The 21971-nt window shown below is 35.4% G+C and overlaps 1 protein-coding gene across 1 annotated transcript in view; it reads right to left on the bottom strand.

Annotated features, from left to right (window-relative positions):
* The window catches only part of TM9SF2 (transmembrane 9 superfamily member 2), an 84517-nt gene that overhangs the window by 33849 nt on the left and 28697 nt on the right, over window positions 1-21971 (bottom strand). Inside the window, exons 2-5 of the mRNA XM_027854109.1 lie at window positions 17241-17308; window positions 15858-15951; window positions 13588-13715; window positions 600-729 (exon numbers count right to left, since the gene is read on the bottom strand). Coding sequence (XP_027709910.1) covers window positions 600-729; window positions 13588-13715; window positions 15858-15951; window positions 17241-17308 — 420 coding nt within the window. The remainder of the gene's footprint in view (window positions 1-599; window positions 730-13587; window positions 13716-15857; window positions 15952-17240; window positions 17309-21971) is intronic.

Below are 21971 nucleotides of genomic sequence, written 5' to 3' on the forward strand. Positions count from 1 at the left end.
ACATATACTCTGAGGAAGTTTACCACTTGATCTATATAGCCTAGTTATTCAAGTATTCCTAATTAACAAGGCCATTAATGTACTCCTGCCAATGTCTACAACTATGTCTGTCAATACCAAATGAATTAAACTAAAATTTATTACAATTTTAAACCCACCATCTTTGCTGAATAATATTCAACATAAAGAAACAAACAAAATCACTTTCAGCTCAACATTTCTATAATCACAAAGTTCACATCACAAAGAAAAGCAAAAAGAAAAATTCTTAGAAGAATCCAAGAGTCCAAGTCATAACAAAATTCTTGGGACCCATTTCACGAGACTAACTTAGACTGAAGCTCTTTTGGTACTTACATATCCAAATCTCCTTGGACAGGATTACACTAGGGGTCTAGTATATTTTATATCTAAAGTTAACATAATGCTTCAATAACCTGGTCAGTTCTAAATTAATTCTAACACACAATACTAAATTCTGAATTTTAGATAAATATTAAGGCAAGTTCCAAAGTTTCACTTAATCACACAAAATCTGAGCTGAAAGGCTAATTTTTTTTTATTTAGAAAAGTGACCTTTAAAACATTAACAAACTTACATTAATAACACAAGCATCCTTTGCACGGCCTTTATCTGTAATATAACAGCCAATTGGAAATCCAGGATTGCAGAACCTCTGTCCATCTTCAACCTCATAGCACCATGTTACAGGCATGTTATCCACAATCCTACACACAGATAGATCCATACACAGACACACACACACACACACACACACAAATTAAAACAAAATTCCAAAGGAAACCACCACTATATAACAAAGAGTTATTTACTGAAAACAATTATTTCATAAAGACTATCTCATTAAAACCTGGTTTTCAAATATCTACAAATTATCAAATTTGTAAATAACACTAAACTGAAAGGGATAGTGAAGGCACCAGACAACTCAATCAGGATTCAAAAAGCTCAATTCTTTAACAGGCTAAAAGAATTGGCCACATTTAATAAGATGAAATATAATACAGATAAATAAATGTACATTCCTACATGCAAATTTTAAAAAATCAAATGCACAACTACAGGATGCCCAAAGCTTGACCAGTCAATCATTTACATGAAAAGAACCTGGGAGTCACAGCTTACAACAAGATCAACAATATCATGGGAACCAAAAAGGAGAATACAGTAAGCCTGCATTAAGAGAAATATCCAGAACAAGAGAAGTACTAGTCCTAATAATTTCTGACCTGGTCAAACCAAAATGCAAATATTATGTTTAACTTTGGGTGCCATATTTAAGAAAGAACATTGCCAAAATGAACCACATCTACAGCGTAACTAAAGTGGTATAAAAACTAAAAACCATGTCATTTGATGAAAGGTTGAAGGATGTTTAGCCTCCATTTAGTAAGTATTTATTAAACATTTACAATTTGTCAGGTAACAAATGTGCCCAGTGCTGAGAATATAATGAATGGTAAACACAGTCCCTGCCCTCAATGAGTACACATTCATATAGGTAAGATATGTAATAAGTAGATAGATACAAAATGTAGAGAAGAGGAAGGTAATCTGAGAAGTGACTCTTCAATCGTCTGTAAGGTTGTCAAGTAGAATATAAGTTCTTAGATATACACAGGCTTTTTTGTCTTTGTATCCCCAGCCATTAGCACAGTGCCTTGCACGAAGTAGTTATTGAATAAATGCCCACTGAAATATCACATGAAAGTGGAATAAGACTTGTTTCACTTAGCCCAGAAGCCAAAACAACAGAAAGAAGCTACCTAAATAAAGATTTTAACTTCAAAACCTGCATTAAAGTTGTCCAAAGTGAAAATGGACAGCCTTGAAAGTTAGGGGGTTTCCCACTGCTACAGGTCTTTAAATGGAAAATTGATGATTACTTGTCAAGCACTGCAGAAAAAGATTCCTATTCAGGTTAGATGGACTATGGGACCCCTTGTGTCCCTTACAACTCTAATATATTATAATTCCTAATGAATGGATTCTAAGAAGTCAGATCTGAATTAAACCTGGTATTTAGTATTCCATGTCCAATTACTACAATTTCATTAATTTATAATTCAGTCTACAAAATGATTTAGTTTATATCCTTCTTTAAGACATACTCATACTAGAAAATGATTTTGTAATATGATTGCAAAATATCTCCAATAGAGCTGATGATGTACTGACATAGTAAGTACTCTGGAAGCCCGAAACCTATTTTCCTATGGCAAAATACCCAGTCCCTGAGAACAGCCCAGAGAATAGGAAGGGGAAAAAAAAAGACTTTTTGTCACTCAAATAATTCAATAATAGAAACAGCTGCTGAAGAATGGCATAACAACCGGGTGTGAAACTTAAGGTCAAGGTCAAGAAGAAAGTACAAATTACAGGATTATAATACTGTGCGTTTCTAAGCAATATTTCTTCGAAGAAGCATTGCTTTGAACTAGAGAATCGAATCTCTCAAAGACTTTTAAAACTCCTGAGGTTGTCAGTACCACTGCAGAGATACATATCCTATTTAAAGAATTAAAGACTAAGGAAAAAAAAGCGGTTTAAAAAGAGTTCTATGGCAGTGGAAAAACAGAACCTAAAGTCCTAGCTTGCAGTTTCCTATATTCAAAGGACACTGTGGTGGTGCAAGTAGGAAAAAAAAAGTTACTAAAAATGTTAGCTATATTATGACCACATTAATTCACTCCAGGGCATGTTTTATTTGTTAATTAATGTATGCCTCCAGTGGTGAAATTATGAATCCAAACTCACCCCAAGGTATATATTAATGAACTAATAAAACATGTCTCATCGCATTTAAATGCTCCGTAATGATGCAGTTTCTACCAAATTTCAGAATCACCTGTACTATTCAGTTGCTTATTATTACAAACAGCAGGCTACCAGTCCATGGTCATGCTATAAAGTATCTAGAAGCACAATGTCAAGGTTATATAAATTAAGAAACTCAAGACTTTCTAGAATAGTTCCTGAGAGGTCAAAAGAATTGGTTATTAATTGCTTTAATTTTTAATAGGGAATGAAGTACAAAGTCAATAACAGATTTTTTTCTTTAACACTTAGCAATCAGTATTACTACTACATTATTTATGCTAGTTATATACTATTGTAATACATATAGCACACTGGAAAAAATAAGATGCTGCATATATGAAATGTGAAATCAGCAGGCATTTTAATTATTATTGTTTTTTATCTTAAAGCCATACCTTAAGTTTATTATCTAACCTAACAGAAATTCATTTTGAGATGAAGCCTTAACACAGCAGTCTTCTCCAGCTAGCTACCTAAATGAAATAAATATATGAAATAAATGTATAAGGAGCACTTAGAAAGTACAAAATTTAAGTTAATAGGAAGTCTGAGAGACTGGTATGCACTCAAATAATATTTTACATTTTCATTTTATCACTGATTATTAAAAATACTTGACTCAGTAGAGCAAAATATAGCCTAAAAGGATCTTCTAAAAGGTATCTCACTTCCATTTTTAAAATACAAAAGATTCCTTGATAGAGATAAGCAAAGACTGTATCACAATGTTCAGCAAAAATAGGTTAACTACAAGTCAAGATCTAATTAGGTTCTGTTTTACACATTATGGAACTCTTTTAATAACAGTTTGATCACTATCCCAAAGAGGTCAAAGAGGAAAGGGATCCATATCTAGAAAAATATTTACAGCAGCTCTTTTTGCAGCAAACTGAAAACTGAGGGGATGCCTCAGTTCATGTGATTGTGATGGTTCAGAAAAACCTAGGAAGACCTATATGAATTGATACAAAGTAAAGGAAGGAGAATCAGGAGGGCATTGTACACAATAACTGTAATATTGTAAAGATAACCAACTGTGAAAGACTTAGCAACAACTCTGATCATTACAATGATCCATGACAATTTCAAAGGGCTCATGATGAAAAAGGCTATTCACCTCCAGAAAGAGAACTGATGGACTCTAAGTGTTGACTGAAGCACATTTTTCTTCTCTTTATTTTTCTTGCTCCCCCTCCCCCAACAACATGACTAATGTGGAAATGTTTTTCATGATTTCACGTGTATAATGGGTTTTGTATTTCTTGCCTTCTCAATAGGGAGGGGAAGGAGCAGAGAAAAGAAGAGGATTTGGAACTGAAAATACAATTTAAAAAAAATTTTAAAGAAATTTCTTTTTGATGGGACTCCCAGGAGCAAATCAGGGTATATGAATGTAATGACATTACTGCATTACAAGAAATGGCAAAAAAGGATAGTTTCAGATAAATGTGGAAACATGCCAAGTGAAGTAAGCAGAACCAGAAAAACACTTTATTCTATAACACTGTAAAAACAAAAAACTTTGAAAGATTTAAGAATTCTTCCCTATTAAAATGTAAGCTTGTTTGTATTCTTAGGGCTTAGCACATAATGAACATTTAATAAATGCTTTAACTATCATTACACTGACCAACTACCACTGCACTGAGGTCAGGTGATCAACAATGAAGGATGCTGTTCACATGTTTTTAGACATAGCCAACACTGGAATCTGTTTTGCTTGACTATACTTGTTAACCAGAGTTTTCTTTTTTCTTGGGGGGGGAGGAGGTAGAATGGGGATGGGGAGAAGCTGGAAGAAAAAATAAATGCTTATTACTTGAAAAAAGATTCTTTAAAAATTCTAATCAGTTCTTCTCTGAAAAGAGAGGGACACATGCTCATCAAAAGTATTTACTAGTTGGGTGACTCTGGGCAAGTCACTTAACCCCGAGTGCCTCACAAAAAAAAAAAAAAAGGTATTTACCACCATCACAGAGGATGTCCTGGAACGGGGGTGAGGAACCTGAGGCCTCAAGGCCACATGTGTCTCTCTAGGCCCTCAAGTGCAGCCCTTTGGCTGAATCCAAACTTCACAGAACAAATCCTTTTATTAATTATTAATATTCTAGGACCTGGAATGACTCTTTCAGATACTCTTATTTGCAGGTGAATATATACTAATTGCAATGGCCCTTGAAATAATATGTATGTGAAACTAAGCAGCACTGTCAAAGATCCCAAGTTGATTCTTTACACACACACACACACACACACACACACACAATACATGACCTCAGTGATCTTATATGACTGTGATTCATGGAATGCTACAATCTTGAAAGAATCAAAACTGTGGTTAATCCAAAGGGCAATGAAAACATGAATCATAGATATAAGGAGGCTATAGTATATTACCTATCAATGATTATTTGCCCACAAGAAATGGTGTATAAATAACCCATAATGTTAATAGTGTAGTAAGACCCTCCACCACCTCAACCCATACATGACTTAAGACCTTAAGAATAATTACTTGTACCTATTATACAACTAATAAGTGTTAGATGTGGGACTTGAAATCAGGTTTCCTTGACTCCACATAAAGTACCATTACACCATGCTATCTCATGATATAAAACCATTCAGAAGACATATGACCAGAAAAAAAGACATGGGCCTTCCACTGAGACTTGGGTTCTAGTTCTAGATGACATTCACTAGCTGCCACTAAGCTAGTTCCCTCCCTCTGACCCTCATTTTCTTACTCAGTAAATGTGACGATTAGGTAAGATTATCACTGAGATTCTTTTCAGTATTAAGGTTCTGTGACTTTGTGATTCTATGATTAAGTCATCAAATTATAGGTACTCTGATAATTATTTACATAACTAAATATAATATTTGTCTGGTCTGAGTTTTGTATAATAAGTAGAATAATTATATTACAAAATTTAAAAGTACTGATTTTTAAAAATTGCTCAATGAATATCTGTTCTCCATTAATGAATAATCAAGAATTAGATTGAGTACCTATCAATTGAGGAATGGCTGAAAAAAATGTGGCATATGAATGAAATGGAATATTATTGTGTTCTAAGAAAAGTCAAATATGATGGCTTCAAAGAAACCTGGGAAGACTGCATGAACTGGTGCTGAATGAAATTAGCAGAATTAGAAGAATAATTTATACAATGATCACAATAATATAAAGGAAAACTACTTTGAAAGGCTTCAGGACTGTGGTCATTATATGCCCCATGGTTTCATAAGACTAATGACAAAGCATTTCTTCTACCTCTTGGTAGAGAGATGATGGACTAGAGGTGCAAAAGGACACGAATACTAAGATAAGGTCAATGTGCCACTTTGTTTTGTTTTACTACACTCCTCTGTTACAAAGGAAGGTTTCTGGTGGTGGTGGGGGGGGACATTAGGGTGTAAGTGGGTGGTGAAAGAGATTCCCCTCCCCAAAAGAAGAGAATGAATAAGACATTACAAAAATACACAGACAAAAACAAAAAAAGTTAAAAGAACACAAATATAAAAATTCTGTTACCACCTTGACAAGTTTAATATACACTTCATTTAAAAAAAAAGGTCATAGTTTCATGTTCAATCCTCTTCCTTATTCTTCTTTGAGTACTAAAATGTTTACTGATGATCAAGCTCATAAATAATTCTTTTTTAAATAAAGTGCTGGTTGCATTTGCTAACTAATATACTGGTGCTAAAGATTATGATTATCCCAAAAGATAATCTTAGTGCAAAGGGAAAATAGCTCTATATTTCTGTTAAAATCCTACAATGTATTTTTAAAATTCTTTCTGGCTCCAGAAGATACAGAACATCTGTCCATATCTCTGTCAACTCATCCATCTACTCTGAAGTTACATAGTAAAAATTTGTTGAATTAGGCAGAAATAGTTTCCACCCCCATAGCTTAAATAACAAATTCAACAACTGGAGATGACATGAATCTCTGTTCCTCAAAGGTATGTCATGAAGAGCTTTGGAGAATGAACCTTTTGTCTCCAAAATAAGGACAATACGTATGAGAATTAAATTCCTGATTCTCAGATTACATATTATGCTAGATCCAGCTGTGAAAACCTTAGCAGGCAAATTCAAACTTCTCAGGCAACAATAAAAATGATACTAACTACCATTTTTCAAGGTACTCTTTGAGAATGACACATTTTAAGGTTGCAGCAGATATCATGCATACTATTAAAAAAAACAAACTAACAAATCTCATAGGCATTAAGCTTTAATGATTTTGAATTTTAAAAATTCTTTAAGAGCTGCTCATAATGTAGTTACATTGGTTCTCAAAAAACCAGCAGTTCATTTCCAGGTCTATAGTCTAAGATACTCCATCTCGGTAAAAACCGGTCAGAACTTTTGCTTTGCTAGGACAGCCTTCAAGAACCCAAGGTCATCTCCACAACACAATAAAGTAGGAGGGAAGGGTCAGAGGCAAACCACACAAATAACTGCAAAAATAAAAAAGTCACACATGAGAAGTGCATAAGATCACCCTTCTGCTCAAAAATTTTCAGTGGCTGGCCCTATTCCTTACTGAGGAAAGTTAAAAATACTTTGCCCAGCATTCAAGGTCTCCGATAAGATAGTGGTACTCCACCTCTCCTGCCGTGTCTCCTATTCCTAAACAGTATATATCCTGAGATCCATCCAAATTGGTCTACTATCTGCCCCTAAATCTGCCATCTATTGTCCTGATACCTCAACTTTGCTCAATTTCCTATGTTTGAACTGCTCTATAGCTCTCTCTTTACTGTTGAATTCTTAACCATTCTTTAAAGCTCAACTTAAATGCTAACTTCTCCATGATACTAGAAGGGATCAAATAACCTTTCTATGAATCCAGAATAGGATGAGAGTAGCACTCGGTTTGTCTTGGCATATATCCTTATTCTCCTAAACCAAGTCTTTCCTCTCCTTGAAAATCAGAAAACCACTCAAGACTGTCAAGACATAATATTTGTCTGGTCTGAATGTTTTATAAAATAAGTAGTATAATTATATTATGAAATAAAAAAAGTATTGATTTTTTAAAATTACTCAACGACTATCTGTTCTCCATTAATAAATAATGGGGATAATCAAGAATTGGAATAGATTGGGAACGTATCAATTGAGCAGTGGCTGAAAAAAAAAAAGTGACATGAATGAAATGGAATATTATTGTTTTCTAAGAAAAGTTAAATATGATGGCTTCACAGAAACCTGAAGACTTGCATGAACTGATGCAGAGCCAAATTAGCAGAATTAGGAGAAAAATTTACACTATATATAAATAATACATACATATATATTTTTAAATTTACATAATATATACATATATGTAAATAATACATTTTTAAAATTTATACTATATATATATATATATATATAAATAATATAAAGGAACACAACTTTGTCCAGACAAATACTGTATCAAGACTGACAATGATATTCCACATTCGTACCTGTCCTTCATTCAATCCAAAGATTAGGCAAGGGAAAAATCCATTAGAAAGGCACCTAGAAGGGAGGATATCTGTAACATTGCTTTTGTCTTTTTTGGTGGGGGAACATTTATCTTCTCTTCCATGAGAAAAGAGGAGAGTAGGGAGAAGGATGTTTCTGCTACCAAGAGAAGGATCTGTTCTAGAAACCCTGGGGATCCCAGGTAGAAAAGAAAAGAAAGAAAGCAGGCTTAGGGGCAGCATTTGGCAGTTTTGATTACTAAAACTCTGGACTAAAAAAGGAGAGTTAGGATCCTATTTAGTTTAGCCCCTTGTGGAAAATGATCTCAGACTTGATGAAAAATCAGAACAGATTCAAACAAAGGCTCCCTGAACCTAATGCACTTACTTTACCCTGTGAGAGGTAAAACATAATGAAGAAGCTTAAGACAATAAAAAGAATTAAAGAAGTCCCCTAAACGTGTGTACTTGGAGGACCAGGGAGAGGGGAAGAAGAGCTTTCCACATCCAACTCCATCCTTCAGATACCCATAAAGGCCAAAAAACAAACAAACAAAAAAATCCCACCTCGTTAATAAAATAAGAATGTCACACATGAAACACTTCCTAAGGATCAATTCTTCTGTCAAAAAAAGGACAGAATGGACAATAATGGACATTAAGGATTTGTGAAAATCTAGCTCTAGGGTTAATTCCAACTCCTCCGGCATTTAAAGCCCTTTATAACCTGGCTCCGACGAGCTTTCTGAGACTTTTTAGACAGGACTCCTTCTCTATGCTTCAGCCATTCCTTCTACTGCTGCTCACATGGTCCACATCCTCACCTTTGCACAGGTTGTCCTGGTCCATGCTTGGAATGTATACCCTTCTCACCTTTGTCTCTTAAAAGGGCTAACTGTTTCAAAGTTCAGCTCAAATGCCACCTCATTATTAGTGGCAAGCTACCTCCCCTTCCCCACCAAATCACCTTACACTTATTTTGTATACACTTACATGTACATATATTGTCTCCCTTGACAGAACATAACTTTCTGTCTCTGTATCATCAGTGCCTGGAACATAGGGGTGACTTAACGTGGCTTAATAACTGCAAACGATTGATTGGCACATTGGCTAGCCTTGGGATCAGAAAGTCCTGGATTCAAGTTCTGCCTCTGATGGCTATGTGATCACAGACTAGTCACTGAAGCTCACAGTACTCCAGGAAACTATATTATTTGCATTCCTGGAAGTTTTGACACTAGGAATTCTGATATCAATGAAGCGGCACAGGTCCAGAATTTTTTTTTTTTACTAGTATAGATCAGAACTGGGATGTAGCAGAAGATGGGAGAATCCTTAGGAGAATGGACAGCAAATAGCAGAAGGCCTATGATTAGAAAACGTAAACTGATTTGAGATATAATTTGGAATTATTCTAGGACTTTGAAAAAGTGAATGGTGTGATCAAAATAAAAATGAAAATATTCTTTATTTTTTTAAGTAAAAAAAAAAGTATGCTTCAATCTGTATTCAATTGAGTGTGTATGTTACTCCCTCTTTGAGCCAATTCTGATGAGAGTAAGGTTCATTAACTCTTCCTCACCTCCCCCCTTCCCACCACTGTAAAAGCTTTTTCTTGATCTTTTATGTGAGATAATTTACTCCATTCTGCCTCTACCTTTTTCTTTCTCCCAGTACATTCCTCTCACCCCTTATCTTATTTTTTTAGGTATCATCCCTTCATATTCAACTCACATCTATGCCCTCTGTCGATATATATTCCTTATAAGTACTCTAATAATATAATATTCCTGGCAGTTTTCATTTTGGGATCTCTTTCAGGAGGTGACCAGTGGATTCTCTCAATTTCTATTTCACCCTCTGGTTCTAGAATATCAGGGCAGTTTTCCTTCATAATATCTTAAAAGATGATGTCTAGGCTCTTTTTTTGATCATGGCTTTCAATCAGTCCAATAATTTTTAAATTTTCTCTCCTGGATCTATTTTTTAAGTCAGTTGTTTTTCCAATGAGATATTTCATACTGTCTTCTATTTTTTCATTCTTTTGATTTTGTTTTATGATTTCCTGATTGCTCACAAGTCATTAGCTTCCATGTGTTCCAATCTAATTTTTAAGGAATTATTTTCTTCAGTGAGTTTTTGGATCTCCTTTTCCATTTGGCCAATTCTTTTTAAGGCATTTTTTTTCCTCACTGGCTTTGTGGACCTCTTTTACCATTTGGCCTAGTCTGTTTCTTAAGGTATTATTTTCTTCAGTATTTTTTTGTGTCTCCTTTACCCAGCTGTTGAGTCTTTTTCATTATTTTCTTGCATCACTCTCATTTCTCTTCCCAATTTTCCCCCCACCTCTCTTACTTGATTTTCAAAATCCTTTTTGAGTTCTTCAATGGCCTGAGACCAATTCATATGTTTCTTGGAGGCTTTGGATGTAGAGGTTTTGACTTTGTTGTCGTCTTCTGTCTGTTTTGATGTTCCTTGTCACCATAGTGACTTTCTACAGTCAGAGTTTTTTCCCTTTGTTTGCTCATTTTCCCAGTCTATTACCTGTCTTTTAACTCTTTGTTAAAGTACGACTCTGGGGCAGCTAGGTGGCACAGTGGATAGAGCACTTGCCCTGGATTCAGAAGGACCTGAGTTCAAATCTGGCCTCAGACACATAACACTCACTAGCCATGTGACCCTGGGCAAGTCACTTAACCCCATTGCCTAGCCAAAAATAAATAAATAAACTAATAAATAAATAAATAAAAATGGGTGGAGGGGGCACTGTCTCAAGCGTCAGGGCTTTTGTGCAGCTGTTTTCAGAGATACTTCTAGGCACCTGTAAGTTTTCAATTCTTCCAAGGTGGTATGATCTAAGGAAAGCTATTTGCTACTGGCCTGTGCTCTGGTCTATCAGTGACCACAAGCACTCTTCTCTGCCCTCGAACTGTGAGGAGGGTTCCCCCTCCACTGTGGCCCCAAGCTCTGCTATCTTAGTGTTCCTCCTTGTCCTGAGACTGCCACCAACAGAGTCCTGCCTCAGTGCTAGCAAAAAGACCCCTGTAATCTCCTTCTGACTAGTTCTTCAGCCCCCTTACCATCTATGGGCTGAGAGCTCTAGAAGCAATCATTGCCACTACTGATTCGATCACTCCCAAAGCCCGCTCCTGGTTTGCTGTGGCCAGGGCTGTGCTGGTGCAGCCTGCACTGGACTGCACTCCACTCTCACCCAGGTGAGACAGACCTTTCCTGCCGACCTTCTAAGTTGTTTCTGGCATCTGTGAGTCTGGAAAGTACCACTACTACCAATGATTTAGTGGCCCTGAGGCCTGCTCCGAGTTTGCTAGGGCCTGGGCTGGCATGGCCTGTGCTCCTCTCTCACCCTGGTGCAACAGACCTTTCCTGCAAATCTACCAAGTTGTCATGGGCTAGAAATCTGTTCACTACATCTTTTTGTGGGTTCTGCTGCTCTAGAATTTGTTTAGAGTAATTTTTTAAAGGTATTTGGAGGGATGGGGGAGAGCTCAGGCAAGTCCCTGCCTTTACTCTGCCATCTTGACTCCACCTCAGAAAAATATTAATTCTTGCTACTACAGAAGAGGGAACCAGGAATATGTACCAATGTGAAGTCTACTCATTGCAGGTAATTGTGATACAAGGTGATTTAAGTCCCAGGCTAGCATCGTGGGAATAAATGGTGAGAAAAGCATACATGCAAAAATTATGTTATAAGAGGACAGGCAGGATTTAGCAACAAGATTGGACAGAAACAATGAGAAAGAAGAATTACACATTTACTTCAAACTTAGAATTCCAGAGGCATCAGGAATATAGTAGTTTTGCTGATAACATAAAAATTCAGAAAGATGATAGTCTGGCAAAGAAATAAAATTAGTTAACATTTAGACATGTTTAGTTTAAGGTGTGGTTGTGACACCAAAAAAGACTTCCTGAAAGTAGCATGAAACACTAAATTATAAAGAAGTTATAGAGATTTGGATGTATTCTTATCATAAATTAAATGTAGGGGGTATAGTAAGAAAATCAGCAGAAATTCAGGACTGAAATGTTCAGGGCACTTGTATAAAATAATAATGGAGAATAAGAGGACTCAGAAAAAAGCAGTCCAATAATCATGAAGAGAACTGGAATACTGAGGTAGCTAATAGTTGAGTCTAATAAGACTGGGGGGGAGGGGAAAGGAGCACCACCAGCAGAAAGAGTTAAAGGCAATGAACATGATGAAAAGATGCTGCTGAAAAGGATCATAAAGATTTAACCAACTCAAAGAACAACTAGATTGCAAGTAACCCTGTCACCAAGAATGGGGAAAGAGTACATCAACCTATCATTACAAAGTGGATAGAACAAAGATTTTACTTCTAACTTAATCACTTCAGCTATTTGTTTCTTTCTCTATTTGCAAGTGTTGCGTATAATATACTACACAACTGTAGTGTAAAGATAAATTACTTTCAAAGAAAAATTCAAAAGAATAAATTAAGGAAATAATAGTCATAAGATCCTTATAATGTCTCAATTCTTGATTATTATGCTTATATATCTATAAAGACTTCCTAGACTCACAGACTATCAGGTCTGGAACGGTTCTTGCATACTCACTTTATTTACTTATTAATGTACATATTAAACTATCAAGAACCCTCCACTGATAGCTCCTCATGGCATGAAAGTGACTGTGGGTTCCCAAAGGTAATGGCACCCAATGCAAGCTCTAGTAGGTCAAGCTATGAAGGTTTAGAGTGCAAGACCAGTGATGAACACAAGGACAAGTTTAGCTAAATTGAGAATAATTCACTATCAGGTTTGGCAAATGCAATTAATTTTTCCATTCATAACAAGTCTAAAAAACACAAAGGTTGTGATCATGATTTCCACACCAATGATCCTGAAATACACAACTGCATCGTCTAAAGTAAAACACTAACAATTTTCACTGGGAGCTCTCTTAAGCTCCTCTCTCAACTGCATAAATAATGAGAATCGTCTAGGATTAAAATAAGGGATTATTATACTACATGTCATAGTAACAGAGAATAATAAATTTATCTAAAGGTTCTCTTAAAAGCTGTTGTATTAAATAAACATCCTTTAAGCCAGAATTTTCCATTTTACATGCAGCTAAATGTTACTTATTAAAAATTTCAAGGCATAAAAATTGTTATTTTTCAAAGACTTTCATTAACCTATAAAATAAAATTTAATATCAAGCAGACAACATAGCCTGAAAAAGGAAAAAGTGGGCCTACTAATAATTCCATGTCTTACCAATGATGTTGATAATTCAGTAACATACTTTTTTTCAAGAATTCTAATTTTTGCTTGTCTTCGGCTTTGTCTGTATGATATGTTTTTGTACAAACAATCTTACAGGTTTCCTCCTTCTTAAATGAAAACTGTATTAAAATAAAATGGAATGTCAATTAATAGAAGACACCTTAGGTATACTTACAGCTATGTCACACACACACCAAACACAAAATTCTTCCAATCATTTAAAATGAAGTTTAATCATAAATGTCATACCCTCATACTAGGAAATACTTTTAGCAGATTAAAAAATGTAATCTTATTCTGCACTCTTAAAAAACATTCATCATCTACTTTGTTTTTCCTGTTTGGTAAACAATATTTTTCTGTCTTCTTTTTGATAGAAATTCCAGTCTGACAGCTCATAGATTTCAGTCTACATGTCACAAAATCTGAATTTGATCTTGAGAAAACAAAAACAAAAAGTTGGAAAATAATGGAGCATTATTCTATCACTAGTAAAAATAATCACAATCTTTTCTGAAGAATACTCTAATGGCTTTTAAAAATAAGCATAGTTGGTGATGGGGGGAAAGCTCATTCATTTCATGCCAACATGTGTTTCTCTTTAACCCTTACGTTCAAAATATTTCTTGCTCTGTCAATTTTCAAGATCTTAATTGTGAGTAAACAAAATTCAAAATAAAAATCACTGTGCTGTTGTTTTTTTAAACGAAAGGCTCCCCAAATTTAGGGTTCTTCAACATTACTTCAACTTATGAGCCTAACAATCAATTTTTAAATGTATAATATGGTAAATTGTGATAAAATAGTCTATATTTTTTATAAACAGGCACATTTCATTATTATAAAACAAATTATAATTCAAGATAAGTCTCTGAATATAATTTGTTTTATTACTTCCTTCAATACCTATTTATAAAAATCTAATTACTGTCCTAAAGGAACTATTAATCTTGATGGTGAGGAGAAAAAAAAACAAGAAATCAGTAGAAAAATGTATAAGAATATATATTTAAGTACTTAATTAAGTACTTCAGTTTCAAATACTGCATTAAGACTTTAGGGGCACACTGTATATGATTCTGAGCTGTATGTAAGCTATAATTTTATTGTATTTGAAAATAATAGGGGCAGCTAGGTGGCGAAGTGGATAGAGCTCTAGCCTTGGAGTCAGGAGTAGCTGAGTTCAAATCCAACCTCAGACACTTGACACTTACTAGCTGTGTGACCCTGGGCAAGTCACTTAACCCTGATTGCCTCACCAAAAAGCAAAAAATAAATAAATAAAGCTAGGCTGTATAGTTTAACCTAAAGAACTCTGGGCAATCAAAGTAGAACGCAATAATAGCAACTTTGTGGTATAATGGAAAAAGCATCTCACCCTACTTTGCCATAAACTAGCTAAGTTACCTTGAGCACTTAACTGCTCTTGGCCCTCATTTCCTCATCTATATGAGAGTTAGACTGACTGATCGTCTGGATCCCTTCAGACCCTCCACATTCTATAATATGATTGTCTGTTTTGGTCTATCTTGAAACCTAAAGAGATCTGGGAGGACATCAGATTCATATTCATAATGCTTGATCCAGAATTCCTTTCTGTTCAACTTTGTTTCTGATTTTATTATCTGCCCCTGCATCCCTCACATATAAAGATTATGCTATTAATAATGAATATTTTCTATTTGTGTGGTGAAGGAAAATAGTCACTATTCACAAATAAGAAATTATTTTATATAAAGTTTTATTTTTGAGAGTAATCTAACCTTCAAACCTATTTTTAAAAGATCAAAACACCTCCTTAGGTTGAAGGCTTTTGATGTCTTTTCCTCTGTGATTTTTGAGCTGTCTGAAGTCTGTAACTTTATTCTATATCAACAGCTCAGGGGCAATAATCAGCTCTCAAGAAAGACTTCTTTTAGCCGCTTGTTAATCCGTAGGCAAACACAAAGGAGATCTCAGAATGGATGTTACAGCTGTTTCCTTGAAACACAAATTAGCCAGTATGACTAAAAATCTCTACACAACAAAAAGCAAAAATTTCTTAAGATACATGTTAGTAAAACATTTTAGCATTAGGATCCTCCACACTTAACAATACTGCTGCTTGTGCCTAATAGTGCCCTCATGTGCTATTGTATTTTTACACTAAATCATATCTTTTAATAAAATGTATACCAGTGAATTTTGATGTTGATAAAATTAAAGAATAAATAAAACATGCGCTTAGTTTATAATTGTAAACTATAATGGTAAATACAAACCTTATATGGAGAAGGTTCAATTCTTTCCCCAAATAATACCTGACCAAGATTTTCAGATGGACGTTTTCCTCCTGCTGCCTGGCAAAAATCAAACCTAGAAAGGAAGAAAGTATTGGTTTTTCAACAAGAGAAAAAAAAATAAAATAAAACACATCATCCATCTTAATTAAGTAACAGATTTCATGATAAGAGTAAGTAATGTTCAATGCTTCAGTGCAAAAACCTGATAAACCTTCTAGTCAGAATCCTGTCTGGGTTACTTATGTTCCTAAAAATATTATTCTACTATGAAATATAAACTATGTCTTTTTAAGCTATTATTTGAGATGTTTTTCTTTTTGTTGGTTTCAAACTATTTTCTCTTGTATGTTACAAAAAAGGGAGCATTTTTTTTCATTCCCAAGTTAGTTTTAGTTCCGAAGGGCATATGCACATATATTAGATTGAAAATAAATTAGTGTAGTTATCTGTGCCACAGTGGAACAAGTAATAGACTAGGATTTATGTGACACAGTTTGTCTATTAACTAGTTGTGCGAATCAGTCACTTAATCACTTAACTTTAACGGGCTTCAGGTCACTTACCCTTAAAATAAAAGTCTAGAGTAGATCACTGTTTCCTAACCCAGATTATATTCCAGACAAGTAAAATACCTAAATTCTCAATTGCTCTGTCCTGTGTAAACTCAAGGATTAAAAAAAAAAATTAGTCCCAAAACAAAAAAGCACTGAGGAAGGGTTTGGGAAGAGCAAGATAAAAGAAGGATTTTTTTTTTTAAAGTTTATAGGTTTAATAAAAGCCTTTATTAAAAATTTTTTTTACAGATTTGGAAAAAGTTATCAAGTACTGAAGATCAATAAACACTGGACTAGATAATGTCAAAGTTCCTTCTAGCTCTAAGATTCTCTAGTTCTTCCTAACTGGGCAAAGGGGGAACATCCTGTGTTTTCTAAGTAATTAAAAAACAAAACAAAACCCCTTAAATCCGGCTTCGCCATTTCCATCTGCTGACAAAATTGTTTGATAGAATTGTTTAGGAAGTTTAAAAGATAATTTAAAATAAAGAAGTGCATGTGACATGATAAAACACTCAAATAGTTTTAACTGAAAGTAGCTTGGTTTCCAATGAGACAAATGAGGGAAATCAACATTTTAATCAGCAACTCTGTCTATCTCATGGAATAAAATAGACAAAAATGAAGTTCATATTTTAATATTATATAACTAAAAATCCCTCCTTTTAAAACTTTTAATGCTCAGCACATAAAAAGCCAAGTTTCACATGCTTTGTGAGGAAAAAATTTCAACAAAAGTTTTAAAATGCAAACATCTTTTGATGAGACATAGAAAACTTTACATATAAACAAACTTTAAAACACTTACGCAGTATATTCATAAGGAAGAACAGATTCCACAGAGTCAAGCCTGTTCACAAACAGTTCTATTCCAGACTGAAAATGATGAAATACAGAATTAGGATAACAAACAACTGTATGTTGAAAATCAGTGACAAAGATTTACCATGCTCGGAATTTAAAAATAGTTTGACGTGTTTGAAACATGGAACTAAACAACATGGAGTGTTGTAAGTATTTTATTTAAGTTAAAAATCACATATAGTAAGTTTACTTAAAAGGTGAGCTTGATTTAATTGAATTTAAACTGTACCAAGTTTCAGTACTGCTAAAAGTCCTAAATATTGTAAAAGCCCTTTCTACTTCCATGAACTTTAGAAATTGTATTAGCATATTTTCACTACAATTTTCACTTCACCAATATTGATGCTATTAACAACTTTTAAAAAATACAAATGTTAGTTTTCCAAATTCAGTATCTCAATCCTAAGCACTAAAATTATTTCATTTTTGGATACATTTTAGATTCAATACTTTCATACTGAATCACAGGCAGCTGTGGCGGTTTCCAGACTTCTCAACTTAGGAACACCAAAGACAACTTGGAAGGTCAGTGGGAAAAGTCCTTGTCAGCGGAGAGAGAGAAGTCGGTGTCTCAGCTCCAGTCCAAGATCTCAGCGGGGGCAGCAGCTGCCTCCTGAGCTTCTGGCCCACAGACTTAAGCGGAATCGAGTGGCTGATCAGAGAGGGATTGCAGGGATCTCTCTGCTAGTGCAAGATTCTCTTGGGTCATAGTTCTGAGTAGCAGTCCTGGGGCAAGAAGGAACGCTGGTGTGGCGGAGCTTATAGTGGCTGTGGAGAGGAAACCCTACTCACAGTTCCAAGACAGAAAAGAGTGCTCAAGGACCACAGCACAGGCCAGGAAAGGAGTAAACACCTCATCCTTGATCATACCACCTTGGAAGAACTGAAAATTTACAGGTCCCTAGAAGTATCTCTGAACACAGCTGCACAAAACCCCTGAAGCTTGAACAGTACATCCTCCACACTGGAAATAGGCTCCTACCTTAACAAAGAGTTTATAACTCTAGTAAAATTGGCCGGGACAATGAGCAAGCAGCACAAAAAGAGTCAGACTGTATTATCTTACTTTGGTGACATAAAGATCAAAACATACAACCAGAAGAAGAACAAAGCCAAAGCTCCTACATCCAAAGCCTCCAAGAAAAATATGAATTGGTCCCAGGTCATGGAAGAGCTCAAAAAGGATTCTGAGAAGAGAAGTAGAGGAAAAACTGAGAGTGATGCTAAAGGAGACCCAAAAAAATACTGAAGAAAGTAACACCTTAAAAAATAGCCTGACCCAAATGGCAAAAGAGGTCCAAAAAGCCAATGAGAAGAATGCCCTTAAAAGCAAAATAGTCAAATGGAAAAGGAAGTCCAAAAGCTTACTGAAGAAAATACTTCCTTAAAAATTAGAATGGAGAAACTGGAAAACAGGGACAATTTGAGAAATCAAGGCACTGCAACACTAATCCAAAGGAATGAAAAAATAGAAGAGAATGTGAAATATCTCACTGGAAAAACAACTGACCTGGAAAATAGATCCAGGAGAGAGAACCTAAAAATTATTGGACTATCTGAAAGCCATGATCAAAAAAAGAACTTAGATATCATCTTTCAAGAAATTATCAAGGAAAACTGCCCTGATATTTTAGAACCAGAGGGCAAAATAGAAATGAAAGAATCCACCGATCTCCTGAAAGAGATCCCCAAAGAAAAACTACTAGGAAATGTTGTAGCCAAATTCCAGAATTTCCAGGTCAAGGAGATGATATTGCAAGCAGCCAGAAGGAAACAATTGAAGTATTGTGGAAACACAATCAGGATAACACAAGATTTAGCAGCTTCTACACTAAGGGTCCAGAGGGCATGGAGTATGATATTCCAGAGGGCAAAGGAATTAGGACTAGAACCTAGAATCACCTACCCAGCAAAACTGAGTATAATCCCTCAGGGTAAAAAATGGTCATTCAATGAAATAGGGGACTTTCAAGCATTCCTGTGGAAAAGACCAGAGCTGAACAGAAAATCTGACCTTCAAATACAAGACTCAAGTGAAACATGAAAGAGGTAAACTGGAAAAAGAAATCGTAAGAGACTTACTAAGGCTGAACTGTTTACATTCCTGCAGGGAAAGACGATATTTGTAACTCATGAATCCTTTGTCAGTATTAGGGTAGTGGGACGGAAAAAATTATGTTTGTATAGATAGATAGAGGACACAGGGTGAGTTGAAGATGAAGGGGTGATATCTGGAAAATAAAATTAAGGGGTGGGAGAAGATTATACTGGGAGAAGGAGAAAGGGAGAAGTAGAATGAGGTAAAATGTATTGCAAGAAACAGACAAGAAAAGGCTTTTACAGTGGAGGTGAAATGGGGGAAGGTGAGAGAGAATGAGTGAATTTTATTCTCATAGGATTTGACTTAAAGAGGGAATAACATACACAATGGGGTATGGAAATTTATCTTACTCTACAGGAAAATAAGGGGGGAAGGGGACAAGAGAGCAGGGGGTTGATAAAGGGGAGGGAAGATTGAGGGAGGGGATAATCAAAAGCAAACACTTCTGAGGAGGGACAGGGTCAAAAGAGATAAGAGAATAGAATAAATGGGGGGTAGGATAGGATGAAGGGAAATATACTTAGTTTTTCACAACAGGACTACTATGGAAGTGTTTTGAATGACTACACATCTATAACCTGTATCGAGATGCTTGCCTTTTCAATGAGGGTGGGTGGTGACTGGGAGGAAGGGAGAAAATTTGTAACCCAAAGTTTTAAAAACATGTTAAAAATTTTTTTAAAAATTAAAAAAAAGGAGGAGGAGGAATTTTTATAGCTCTTTAAAAAAAAAGCTAACAAGGATGCTTGTTACTCTGCTCAGGACTGATAAGTGTTATTTGAAAATATCATAGGGGTTAGGATAGGCTCATCTAGGCAAAAGTACTGTCTAATATGGATGCAAGCATGTTTGATATATAGCTATCTCTAGTCCTTGTGGTCCTTATGGGCCCACCTGAATGCATGGAACCATATATGTAGCTTTTACACTCTCTTTCAGCAGTCATTATATTGAGGTGGCATCTAACATGATAGACGATTTGAAGGAAAGCCAAATATAAGCCCAACATTTGGTTTCTTGACACTGGCCTCCAGTTTGAGAGTGAACAAGATTGTCTTCCTTAGTAGTAACCGCTTATATTTTTTATACAGTGTTTTACATACATTATTTCACTAGGAGACTGTGAATTTGGTCTTAAAACTATTATCTATTGCACATTTGAGAAAACAGAAATACAAGTTAAGTGATTTGCCCAAGGTCACACAGTCAGGATGACATTTTGGCTAGATCTCAGTTGTTTTTTCAACTCGATTTCAAAATTTTAGGGTAAGATTGTGAACTGGATGGGATCTTAAAGAATAAGTTATTGTTTTCAACGCACTTATATTACATTAAGAAACTAGAAGTTCAAAATATTAAACAATTTTGAGGGGGCAGAATAAAGGCAGGGACTTGTTTGAGCCCTTCCATATCCCCCTCCAAACAATGTTAAAATAACACCTCAAAACAAATTCTGAAATGGCAGAACCAGCAAAAGGATAGGGTGAAACCATTATCCAGCCCAAGACAGCTTAGATGGCAGGAAAGGTCTGTCTCACTAGAGTGAGAGTAGAACACAGTCCAGCAGCAAGTAGGCCAGTGAAGGAGGGAGATGGACAATGACATACGACACACTGAATCTGCAGTGCTGGCATTCAGAGCTCTCAGCCCACACAGTAAGGGGGTTAGACAAGTGGTCAGAAGGAGATTACAGTTGACCCTTTTCTGTCACTGGGAGCAGGACCCTCTTGCACTGCCCATATGAAGATCAGAGTTGCAGTCTCAGGGCAAGGAGGAGCACTAGCAGGAGCAGGGACCCAGGACACAGTTCCAGAATGGAAAAGAGTGCTTGTGGTCACTCACAGACCAAAGCACAAGCCAGGAGAGCAGTGCCCACATTGCTCTTTAGATCATACCACCTTGGAAGAACTGAAAAACTTACAGACCCCTAGAATTAGTTCTGAAAACAGCAGCACAAAAAACCTGAAGCTTGGGACAGTGCCCCTTCCATCCAACTTTAATATCAATATTTAAATATTTATTATCAATTGAATATTTAATTTCAATATTTAAAGCCAAAGTTTAATATCAAGTTAAAAGTCAAGAAATGGGCTGGAAAAGTGAGGGAAAAAAAAGAACCTAACCATATAAAGTTACTATAGTGACAGGAAAGATCAAAACACAAACTCAAAAGAAGACAACAATGTCAAAACAGCTACATGCAAAGCCTCAAATAAAAATGTGAATTGGTCTCGGGCCCAAAAAAAGAATTTCTGGAAGAGCTCAAAAAGGATTTTTAAAATCAAATAAGAGAGGGAGAGGAAAAATTGGGAAAAGAAATTACAATGATGCAAGAAAATCACAAAAATAATGAGTCAACAGCTTGTTAAAGGAGGCACGCACGCACACATACACATACAACTGAAGAAAATAAAACCTTAAAAGACAGAACAAGAAAAAATGGTAAAGGAGGCACAAAAATCTACTGAGGGGAAGAACTTGTTAAAAATCAGAATTGGCCAAATGGTAAAGGAAGTACAAAAATTCACTAAAGGACTCATTAAAAATCAAAATTGACCACAGGGGAAAAAAGAC

The sequence above is a fragment of the Vombatus ursinus genome, unplaced genomic scaffold (genome assembly GCF_900497805.2).
Source record: "Vombatus ursinus unplaced genomic scaffold, bare-nosed wombat genome assembly UNPS02010304.1, whole genome shotgun sequence".
NCBI lineage: Eukaryota > Metazoa > Chordata > Mammalia > Diprotodontia > Vombatidae > Vombatus > Vombatus ursinus.